At 36.5% G+C, this 11,964-nt stretch overlaps 2 protein-coding genes across 3 annotated transcripts; both read left to right on the top strand.

Annotated features, from left to right (window-relative positions):
* The first annotated feature begins 262 nt into the window (after window positions 1-262).
* Window positions 263-5,333, top strand: LOC109535251 (gastric triacylglycerol lipase). 2 transcript variants are annotated; one of them, XM_019901136.2, is made up of 7 exons: window positions 263-672; window positions 1,054-1,246; window positions 2,835-2,949; window positions 3,473-3,722; window positions 4,349-4,504; window positions 4,557-4,787; window positions 4,846-5,333. In XM_019901136.2, exons 1-7 carry the CDS (start codon window positions 520-522, stop codon window positions 4,993-4,995), a joined length of 1,248 nt encoding a protein of 415 aa, XP_019756695.2. In that variant the 5' UTR covers window positions 263-519; the 3' UTR covers window positions 4,996-5,333. The 2 variants fall into 2 exon arrangements, with proteins under 2 accessions (XP_019756695.2, XP_019756694.2); XM_019901135.2 differs by having other exon boundaries at window positions 1,051-1,246.
* Window positions 5,334-8,654: 3,321 nt separating this feature from the next.
* LOC109535107 (lipase member K-like) lies at window positions 8,655-11,419 on the top strand. The gene is made up of 7 exons (XM_019900932.2): window positions 8,655-8,827; window positions 8,893-9,076; window positions 9,127-9,238; window positions 9,288-9,534; window positions 9,594-9,752; window positions 9,807-10,031; window positions 10,079-11,419. The coding sequence occupies exons 1-7, from the start codon at window positions 8,675-8,677 to the stop codon at window positions 10,244-10,246; spliced, it is 1,248 nt and encodes a 415-aa protein (XP_019756491.2). The 5' UTR covers window positions 8,655-8,674; the 3' UTR covers window positions 10,247-11,419.
* Window positions 11,420-11,964: the final 545 nt, after the last annotated feature.

Here is an 11,964-nt window from a genome sequence, read left to right as displayed (position 1 = left end):
AATTTTTCAGTAGCGTAGGCAGTTTATCGATAAATAAGTTACCCTACCCCGATTTTTCACAGGATCTAAAATTGTTAGAAACAAAGTTAAACACACAATTATGCAATTACTTTCTGTCACTTAAACACAAATATTTAAAGTCTGCAAAAGTCTTGAATTTATTTTTATATTTAATCTTTTTTTCTGAGCAATATTCAACATTTTTCTCTCGCTGTTGGTTACTAAAAATTTAAAAAAATAAAAAAAAAAAAAAAAACAAGAAAACAAGTATTTCGCATTTTTGACTACCAAACCAATTTTGATCGCTTCTTAGGTCATGTACATCATGTACAGGTTTTCAGTGAGTTCATTAAAATTCCCTTTGGCTAATGATATAAATGACGAACTTGGCCTTTGAAATACTAAGTATTCGCGTGGTAAGTTCCTTCTTGTAAGTGCTTCATTTACCTTGAAAACATCTCAACTGGTAAATGAAAGAAAATCGCGATTATTATTCGGGAATCAACTGATGTGCGAGCAATGTTGTGGTATAGTGTCTTGATGTGGGTTTTTGGTGTTGTTCGGGTTTTTGGGTTCCACCATCAGAACAACGTGTGTCCTACACTGGAGGATTATAAGACAATTTTCCACAACAGCAATTGCCGGTATAATCCAGACGTTGGTTCTTCACCTGTGAGTTGAGGTTTTACCCTTTATTTTTCAACAATATTCAAATGTTTCACACTATCTAGCAAGCTCTGCCAAGCTCTTAGCGAAGTTCTTGTAACAAGTTAACAGAAGCCTTGAGGGATTAGCTTTAGGTAAGCTCATTAAGATGCCCTTAATTTCGGGCCAGTAATGCGACCTACCAAATATTGCTTGCTAACCCTGAGGCGCTTACGTGAGAATTTCAAAGTTTGGAACTTTGCCGATTACGTGTGGAATCCAGGACTTGAACTAGACGCTTTATTCGCAGCTTTCTCCTGCTTTGTCTTTACGAAATCGAACATGAAAAATCGTTATTGACTAGGAGAATATCTGAAGTTCTACAAGATTATTTTTTTTGTTTAGAAGTTTATTGCAAAGAGATACGGCTACCCTTTGCAGTCCCATGAAGTGGTAACAGAGGATGGATACATTCTGACTTTGCATCGCATCTCTGGAAGTAGAAACCCAGAGAATTCCAAAAAAAAACAGCCCGTACTAGTTTTTCATGGATTGGGCGGCAGTTCAGCGTTCTGGATGTTGCAAGGCAAGAAGTCACTTGGTATGCAATATCTGGTAATATTCATTATTAAAAGGGAAAGTTTTTCTCTAAATGCTTAGTAAATGGGTTTTTAACATTTGGTTGTCTCTTGGGTATTGAAGAAATTTCCGTTATAATCTTTAGCTATTATAGATGTTAACAAATTAGGTTTCAAATTTCAAAAATTGCCTGCGTGGTTTCTGGGCTTATTGAATTATTTTCGTCCTTAAAGAGGGACTTGAAAAATTCTCAGAGTGAGTCCTAATTATTCGGTCATTTCGCATCAGAATCGTCTTTCTGGGTCTATTACTAAGTTTGCGGATTCCTCCCTTTGTTTTGAAAAATCCATAGAATTTAAGGTTAGAAGATCTAGTTTTATCAAAGAGCCTGAAAGAAGAAGTCACCAGAATGACTTGCAATTTTACGTCCGAAAATCTTTTCCGAATTTTCCAAGTTTCCGTCCGAAAAGTTTCGCTTTTGTGTTTTTTTGGGCTTGTTTTCGACCCAAAAACTGTTTCAAATTTATAAACGGGATTATAGAGCAAACTACTAAAGATAGAAACTGCTTTAAAACGATTCAAAATATGACATTATCTTCGCTTATTCCAATCCAGACGAAACATTTTAAAAACTGAATGCATGTTTTGTGAGCTTTTGAATCCTCTGCGCCCCAAAAACCAGCCAGTTTAAGGTCGAAGAATTTCAAAATGAACGATTTTTTCGGTAATTCTGGACCATAATGATCCATAGTGTATTAGTGATTCCTCTCTGCGCTACGATAAAAATGGCATAGCATTTAATTCAGGCAACTTGAGCTTACTTGAAGAAAACTAAAATAATTACTTGTTATTTTACGGAAAAAAATCCAGGTTTCACAAATTTTGTTTTTGAGCACAAGCGTCTATAATAAAACAGTCGGATCAGAAGACTCAGAATGTTAATAAATTCTCTTAATTGCAAAAAAATGTGAGTTTTTGTCGAAGAAAAAAGAAGAAAACCTTGTGGAATTTTCGACAAAATATCCAAGTTTTTAACTCCGTTTTTGAAGCCCAGTAGATTGCGTTTTTTAAATTATTTAGAATTTGAAGCAATTCAAACTATTTTAGGAGTTTTTGGAGCAAACTGATGAACAAAAATTTGCATTTTTATTTAATAATTTCCTTTCATTTTGTAATAAATTTGTGCCCAAATTTCGTAGATCTGGTCTCTTGACGCTCTCTCAAGTCAGAATTTATTCAGTGTTGTAATATTGTTGGCTGTTTCTTTGTGTGATCGTATTAATTTTCTTAAATCTGCAAGCTTGTAGAATAGCAGCATGAAATTCGTACTCAATTTCAAAAATGTAAGGCAAAACTAGGATCCCAAAAACTTAATTTCAAAACTTGACATTTCGACTAATCAAACGCAGACAACCGCATTAAATTTTAAAAGAAATTGAAACAGGAAAACATCCGTTAGATCTAATAAATCCGCATCATTTCACCACAACACATTTTTTTAGGTCATAAACTCAGCTCCATCGAATTGAACGCAGAGTTCTAATTCTGGTTTCCAGAGCTTGAAATTTAGCAATTTTTAGCTTTTTTTAATACAATTGTATTTGTTGCAGCTTTTTTCCTTGGTGATTCCGGCTACGACGTTTGGTTGGGAAATTGGCGAGGAAACTACTACTCGAATCGGCATGTTACTTTAGCAGAAGATAGTGCAAAATACTGGAACTTTGGGTAAACACTTTTAGACCCTTTTCACTCAATTCAAGCCCTTATTTGTTCTAATAATTGCATAATTTCTCCAGTTTATTGAAACAATGCGTAACGTTCACAGCGACTCGAGGGAAAAGACCTAAAAGCTCCATACAAATAAAATTAATAATACATGACAAGATAAGCAAACCTTCCGCAATTGTCTCCACACATGGGCATTTATCATTCGGTGTAATTGTTGCACAAGAGTAGACTGTCACTAAATATTTAAACAGTCATAAATCGTATTCGTTGAATTAAAGGATACAGTGTTAACATGCTCGCACATTTTTCACTTCAGCGCCAAGAAAGTAAAGATGAGCGGTAGAAACTGCTATAAGATAAAAATAAAAAAACAACCAGAACCAGATGCAGTAAAATATTAACCAACTTATTTATGGGCTCTATGTTTAGACCGATTTTGATTGGAGGGCGGCTTTGAGCTGATCTATATTGGACAGCCATCAAACTCCATTTAGAGCTAAGTTTTTTTGCGAATTTCCAGGTTTCACGAGATGGCCATCTACGATCTGCCAGCCTGTATTGACTTTGTCGCCAACCGGACAGGTGAAAAGGGAAATTTGATATACGTTGGGCATTCCATGGGGACGACAATTTCCTACATTTATTCAACGGTGAAAAGAAAACATGCCGAGGACAACGTAAAAGCAATCATCTCGTTGGCTCCAGTCGCCTACATGAAGAATGTGATGGGGGCTTTCCGGTTATTAGCACCTCTAGCACCATTAGTAGCCGTAAGATTCCGGAATTACTCCTAATTCTTTCGTTTCATTATTTCGTCTCCTTTCAGTTTTGCTCTTTGTCATACTGTTTCAATGTTTAAATGTGCGCTTTTCCTGTATTTGATAGAAAAGGAAGACAACCAAAAATAAACAAAAATCTAGAATGGATTGTTGTTCGTCCGATCCGGAGAAAGAAAGAGAAAATGTTTATTTACTGACACAAATTCATTTTAATCCTCACTACGTTCAAACAGAAAGCGAAAAATTTGCTAAATTCGCTTTTCATTATTAGAGTTCTCAATTTGCCAGGCAGGATTTTGGTGCAATTTTTGTTCCCGCGATTGTCCCCAGTGTATATTGCCGATGCATTTAAGGTGTTTTATACGTTCTGAGTATTTCCTGTATTTTAAAACAAACGTCTTCAAACCACCACAAACTTCATTTTATACTCAACTGCTCGTTTGCGTCTTCTAGACCAGCTTTCCCTGGCTGAGCAAGTTCTTCCCGACATCATTTTCTATCCAGAAACTGTGATTTTTTATTCGCGTTTTCGAGTTAAATCATTTCCAAACCAGTTCCACTAATAGCACTAAAAAGAAAAAAATTGTTCCTCAAACCCTCGGTTCAACTGGTTTCAGGACATTCTCAGAAGCAAAGGCTTCAGCGCCATTGGCCAATACTACAAGGTTCAAAGAACCATACTGGTTGCAACATGTGGAAACTACCCCTTTATTGATCTTTGCAACATTCTGCTGATATTCTCATCTGGATTATCAGTTGAACAGTTCCAGGCAGTAAGTGATCTGATGTGCAAAAACCCAAAAACTAACTGTTTGTCTTTTGAAGGAAATGATTCCAGTTTTCTTCAGCTACTATCCATCAGGAATCAGCTTGCGGACTCTGGAGCACTTTGCGCAGATCGTCACTAGCAATGGGAGGTTTCGAATGTTTGACTACGGCTTAAGAGGGAATTTGGAGCATTATAACAGCACAGATCCGCCCGAGTATGATACGTCGCAAATACCAGTGCCGATTCACTTATTTGTGGGAAATAACGATATAATCGGCGACGTCAAGGTAATTATTCAAGGCACAAATACGGAAAAAAATATACGATCCATCTTGAATTTTCCAGGATGCTTCCATACTGGAATCCAGACTTAATAAAGGTCGCAGCGTTTCAACATCGCAAATTTACAAATTTCCTTTCGCCCACAATGATTTTTTCCTGGCCAAGCAGCTGGATGGGTTCCATAAAAGTTTGCTGCAAGCGATCCAGAGGTAAAATAGCAGTTCAGAAATTGCCATTGCGGAGGATGTTCCTAAGGCCGGGTCAGGTCCGGTGTCCGTTTATGAAGCCAACTTAATATGCTCAATTTGCAAAAGTTTAAATTGCGTCTAGACGCCTTTTACACTAAAGGGGTGAAATTTCGGTTTAACTGTGATTTGGCGTGGGAGTTACATGCTGCAGTTGTCAGCAATAAAGCCAGGATCAATCATTCCTCTAACATTTTCGCGCTTTTTACCAATAATGCTCCAAACTGGAAGATTTTGTGATAAGTTTGTTTATAGCTGTTTATTGATCATTAGATTGTAGGGTGTAAATAAAGAGAGTGAAGAGTTTTACATGCTATTTATTTCTGTAGGTTGATAGGATTGTTTTTATTAAAGGAGTTCAGAGAATATTGAAGAGCATTTAGTCCGTTTGTTTCTCCAATGCCGAGTATTTCGGGCAAATCGCATTTAGCAAAACTTCCAGTGTCTAGACATTTTTTATAGCCCTGCTCAATACTATAACCCTTATATCCCTTCATGTATGATCCTCGTTTATGATCCGAAAATGTGTCGACAAACAGAAGTAATGCTTTCACGTGCCAGAAATCCCATGCAAACTCCGTTGGGAGTTGGGACTGTTTCACTATAATTCATCCAATATAAATGAGATTAGGCTAGTTTAATTTACGGCTTGTATTGCCCGGGAAGTAACGACAAGATTATCCAGATTATGTTTACCAGAAGATGCCAAAATATATCATAAGATTTTGCTGCAGAAAAAGCGAATCTGAAAGATTGCGTGGAAAGTCATTTGGTAGGTATATAGAATGGAAGAATATCATTCGCATTTTTACATAAGTTCGTTGGATTCCTGACTTCCGTGGGACAGTTTTGAGCAATTTTAGTCCTTTTCTTTGGTTTTTTTTTATTAAATTCATTAATTCACATTTGCGATTTTTGGCTGAGTACCTACATAGATTTCAACCTAGGAAATTTCTCAATCCCAAGTTTAGATGGTTTGAGATGGAAAGGAAAATATCATGGGTATAAGATTTTCATGGCTTCATCATAAAACAGTTAAACATTTTCGATTATTTGGGATCTGAAGGATCTTACAACTTTTGCCGTAAGCTTGTTGTATTCCTCACTTCCCTGAGATGAAAATGGAATATCTAATGGAGCGGTTTAATTTATTTTCTGTTGGCTTCCTCGGACAAAAATCAATAGTTAACATTTGCGTTGTTCAATAGAAGACGTTTCTCAATACTATATACAAATGGTTTGAGTTAACAAAGAAGATATCGTGGGTTTAAGATTGTCGTCAGTCCCAAACCCCTTAAAATACTTTGCTATATTCGATTATTTGGGATCTGAACGATCTAATGCGTTTTTTAAGGCTTGCCGGATTCCTGCGCTTCCAAAAGATGGAAACAATGTATTACTTGAGGCATTTTGAGCGATTTGAGTTCTTTTCGTCACCCTCTTATTAGTTTTAGCATACACGTTATCCAAAGAACCCAAAGCTTTGTCTGGAATTCTTGTTAGGCTCAATATTCTTATAAAAACTGTAGTTTTCTATTGTCTTCTCCACGCTGCAAAAATGCAAAATCCTTGCTAGTTTCAATTTGTATTTTTAAAAGAAGTGCAGTTTGTATGTCAGCATGCACAATTTGCAACAGGAAAAATATTTCCGGTTAAAAATCATCACTCTGAACCCGCTTAACATTTAAACATTTCTTTTTTGTCGGAATCTAAAGGATCTAATCAATTTTTGTATGACTTTATTGTATTTTTTGGGTGTTGATTTGATCGCTTAAAATAGTTCAAAATTTTCGAGTATTTGGGATCTCAATATTCTAGAACGGTTTTGCATGAGCTGGCTGCATTTCCCGGTTCATTGGCAAAAAGGCACAAGCTTTAAGATTTTTTTGGCCAAAAATCAACATTTAACATAGGTGGATTTTTTGAGCCAAACGTATAGATTTAGACTGGAAAAGTTTCCTAAAATCACATATAGTTGGTTGAGTTTACAATAAGAAAGTTACCATGAGTTTAAGATCGTGATCGGCTTATAAACCGCTTACAATAAAATGGTTTAACAACCATTTTATCTGGGGTATTTTGAGCGATTCGAGGTTTTGGAAAAGACGGTGGAAACTACGATTGATTCGGCCAAAAATCAACAGTTTACATGTGCGGGTTTTGTGAGTTCAGTGCATCGCTTTCGACCTAAAAGTTTCTCAATATCATAGATCCACGGTTTGAGCTTATAATAAGAAATATATTATGAGTATAAGCTTGTGGTCGCCCAAGAATTCCTTAAAATAGTTCAATTTTTTTTATTATTTGAAACTTTAACAATAGAAGACGGTTTCTATGAGTTTGTTGCATTCCTCGTTTGATTGCGATTGAAAATTGCAAAGTTTTCAAAAAAGAAAAAAGAGTTTAAGGTTGTGTAAGTGAAGATCGCTTATAAACTGCTAAAAATATTTCAAAATTTTTTCTTTATTTAGGACCAGAACAATCTACAACCTTTTGAATGAGCTCGGTACATTCGTCGCTTCATTGAGATGAAAATGATGGATCATTTGACCAATTATGGGTGAGGTTGAGCCAAAAAACCTTTTTTTTTTCCCAAAAGTCGACATACATGTGCAAATTTTTTGAGCTCAGTGAAAAGCTTTTAACGTCAAAAGATCCTCATTATGCACATATCTTTAGGTGATTTGCGTTTGCAATACGGAACTTCGTAAAACCGCTTAAAGCTCTTGAAAAATCGTCGATTATTTAAAGTTCGGAAAACTCCTACGCATTTTTCTAAACCCTTGTTGCATTCTTCCACCTTTGAGGCAAAAACGATGGGAATTTTGTGGCATTTTGATTAATTAGAATTTTTCGATGCAGGAACCCTTAAATGACGGGGAATTTTCAACAATCCTGCCTCAAAAGACAAAACCGAGACAACATTTCTTAGATACTAAAAAAGAGATGACTGTATCAACCGTGAAAGCTTAAAAATAGTTCAATTATGTGTAGATCAAAAATTTTTAACTGCTTTCTTTATAGCGTTGCACGACTATTATACATATGCATTTTTTCCAATAGCGCTTTTCTATGCATACTAGTTAAGATTATTTTTAAGTCAATTGCAATTTTATAGCGAAGCTCCTCATCGAATGCTACTACTTAAGATAACGATTGCATTTTACTGCGGTCGGTAGCAAATGAGCCATAAATATTGTCAGTAAGTGATTAAGCAATTACCAATTACCCTATTTATGTTGTCTAAAAATAAATATTAACGGCGCCGTTAATAAAAAATTTGAAGGTCTTTTATGACTAACAACACCCAGATTCTTCTTGCAGAGACAAACCAAGCCCATTTCATGGGTTTCAAGATCTTGGCTATCAATCACTTTCTTAAGCGCTGATCAGTCTTGATCATAATTGAGCATAATTTGTAGGAAATCATTCAAAAGAAGCGGAAAAACTCGGTGAACCTTGCTATTTCATATAAACAAATTAGCAATAGTGCGTGTATGGTTAATGTAATTATTGTAGTGTTTTTTTGCGGAACTGCAATTTCTTATTTTTGCAACATTTTATTGCATTATAAATGCCCTACATTGACTGACTTTAGATCATTCTGTCGATAAATATACAAACTAAATTACTTCTACTTAGGAGTGATGTTGCTTAAAATTTTCTTAGTTTTCGTCTTTATTATGGATGCGATTTTTGCACGAAATCTCAGTCTTGTGTGCAGAACTCCAGAGGGATACTTTGAGGGTAGCGAATCCAGTTCAGACTGCTGGTACGATCCAGATGTGAATGTTCTTCCAGTAAGTTAATAAAGGAAAGAAAACTATCATCGAATCTTGAGCACTGTAGAGTTGTGTGAATTAAGGAAAAATTAGCTCAGAACCACGATCTTTCACTGGAAAAGCATTTGGTGCACACAGAAGACGGCTGGATATTGACTACTTTCCGCTTGAAAACTGTAAGAGGTTATGGAAAAGGCGTTGTATTCCTGCAGCATGGAATGATGACCGATGCCATGTGTTTTATGGTAAATGGGGATCACTCAATTGGTAAGTTAAAAACCCAGGATTATTCGATCCAAAACACTTGGGGATTTCAGCTTTTTTCCTTGCCAAACAAGGCTACGACGTTTGGCTGGGGAACTTTAGAGGAAGCGACGTGAGCACACATGCAAGACTGAAGCGAAGCGATAAAGATTTTTGGGACTTTAGGTCAGTGGTTTGCAATGCAGGGCCAAATGAGTGAAAATTTAACTTTCAGTTTTCATGAGCATGCTCTATATGATCTGCCAGCATTCTTCAAATATGTTACTCAGAAAACTCAGAGCAAGATTTTATACATTGGGCATTCAATGGGAGGAACGACGATGGCCATTTATTTGTCCACCAACCCAGTGGAATCGAAGAAATATATTGAAAGAAGCATACTTTTTCAGAGTCCCACTTATATGAGACATACCAAAGGCTTGGTCGCTCGGTCAGTTGTTAACGACATATATGGTGTGTTGGTAAGAACATTTTTTAACTGAAAATAGTTGACTTTTGTGATGCTTTGGGCTTTTTCCAGGGCGCGTTGCCTAGCATGGGCATGAACGCCCTGATGGAAACGCATAGTTTCGAACGACAATCTACCATCCAGTACTGTTCGGCTTCTCTAGCGGACTTAAGAAGCTGCTTGAAACTTTCCGACTTAATTAACGGGGATTGTGACTTCCCCTTTCCACCTGTAGGTATTTTTGTTAGGTATTCAATAGGAACAGGCAGATTTTTGTGGTTTCAGGAAAATTTTTTCATCGGTCTTTTAACAGTGCGAAATTGCGCATTTCGTGTATTGTACCATTATGCTCAAGTGATCCGATCTGGGGAGTTTCGCATGTACGATTACGGCCCCAAAGGAAACTTGAATCGCTATAATTCCTCAGTTCCTACCAGTTATAATCTCGAACATCTGCCCAATGATATCACCTGGATTTTTGGAACAACTGATGCTCTGGCAACCAAAGAGGTAGGCGTTTGCAAGCAAAAATTAGACCTATTTTGACTGTTTTCCAGGATGCTTTGGAGACCTTTGAAAGATTCAAAAGGCCTGGCTGGGATATCCATGAAATTCCTTACAACCATTTGAATGCCTTCGTGGACAATGTCCATGTTGCACAACATTTTTTTCCATTACTGTCGAAAGTCATTGAACAACATATAAATAAGGGCACATTAAAGTGAGGTAATGTAAACGCCTGTAAACGATAGGGCGAATTACTTATGCGATAATGCGTCTTGCCTAACTTCAAATAATTAACCCTGTTAATTATGAAGTTGGACGAAGACTGATGACTAAGTAAAACTGGGCTGCTTCCCCAAGCTTCACGGTTTCAGGCCAGTTATACTGGATGTTTAGTGAATACGAACTTTGTTTTATTAGGAAATTTTCGTAATTTTTACCATTTATCAAATCCGATGATGGTGATTGACAATTTCGAAGGTAATTAGACGGAAACAGACTCATTTCGTTATCGGTTAACCGACACTATCAGTACACCTAATATGATGCGTTTACTAGGAGGAACGCCACATTTTGCGAACCCAACATGTTGTATACTTTATGCGTTATTTACATGAGCCAGATAAAAAAAAATTGGGATTATTTCGCTCGTAATAGTGGCAATTAATTTCAATAGGTCCCGATTAGGTTCATTACGGCTTGATAATTAGTGCACAAATGAGGCCGATCAATTAACAATTTTACACATACAAACGAACCAAAATCCTTGATTATTACTTTTGACCAATAACGTACCTGAAACTTCAGGGCAACTGTACCAATTAGAATGGATTTGTACCTCAGCCCCAGGCTCTTTCGCCAAACTGCAAGCGGATGAGAAAAGCTCATATTATAGGGCTCGATTAAATGCTGGGTTTCAGATCAAAGCTTTGAAGTGAGAAATGGATCGCTTTGTACAATGCTTGGCAAGCGATGCCCGTGAAAGCTACAGTCAGCAGGAAACTAGTTTAGTGGAATGTAGCCCTTAGAAAAATCGAAATTCTTTATCGGCGTTTTCCTGTTTGGACAAAGCTAAATGTGTAGGCGAAATATAGATGAGTTGAAAATTTCGTATTTGCAAAGGAACTGAACGAATTCAGTGAAGGTTGGTTGCGACTGGAGCAAGGCATTCGACTGTTTTAACCAACGAATACCGCAAAGGTAGTTGGCGTAGTTGAAATGCTTTTAAACGGGGTTTTAAGCTATTTTGTTCGTCACTATTTTAGTCTAATACAACATGTTTTAATCAGCTTAATGTGCTTGGTTAACCGAATATATCAACGCTTTGAATTACAGACTTGGTTTGGTTTATGGCCAAAGATGAATGTTCGAAAAAATGCTGAAATATTACAGAAACCCTAGTGATGGGAAAAATCAAATTCTATTAATAATCGAATCAAATGTGTAAATAAATTTTTATTTAAATTTTCTCGATTCCAAGTTTCCTTTGATGTTAGAATAGAACAAGTTTAGTTATAGATTCCCCAAGCAATGCCCGGATCTCTCTACTGTCTACTAATCATTTTTGTACATTAATTCCATATATTTTTCGCCTCGTATTACATCTCTGTGGTATGAGCCAATTTAATCACACTTCCTTTTTTCTGATTATTTCTTTTCTTTAATTCGCATTGCTTTGTCTTGCCATTTAACATCGATAAATTCCTATTTCTCCTTTTCCTTCTTCCTAATAAAACGTAGGATTAGATAGATAGGTTAATAGACTTTATTCATGTTTAAAATTTACATCAATGCGTACATGCATGTTAATCGAATTGACTCGATTGTATGGATAAACTAACAACTCCCCCACAACTGGACCATACTGAATCCCCTTTGCCTCACAAGACCGACAAAACACTCCCGTTTTCGTTCCCCAACAGATACTTTACTAGAACAC

Source organism: Dendroctonus ponderosae, unplaced genomic scaffold, assembly GCF_020466585.1.
Source record: "Dendroctonus ponderosae isolate FM_Combo_2020 unplaced genomic scaffold, Dpon_F_20191213v2 Dpon_F_20191213_5, whole genome shotgun sequence".
Classification (NCBI taxonomy): Eukaryota; Metazoa; Arthropoda; class Insecta; order Coleoptera; family Curculionidae; genus Dendroctonus; species Dendroctonus ponderosae.
The sequence above is the reverse complement of the archived record's forward strand: the minus strand, read 5'-3'. Positions and strand labels throughout refer to the sequence as shown.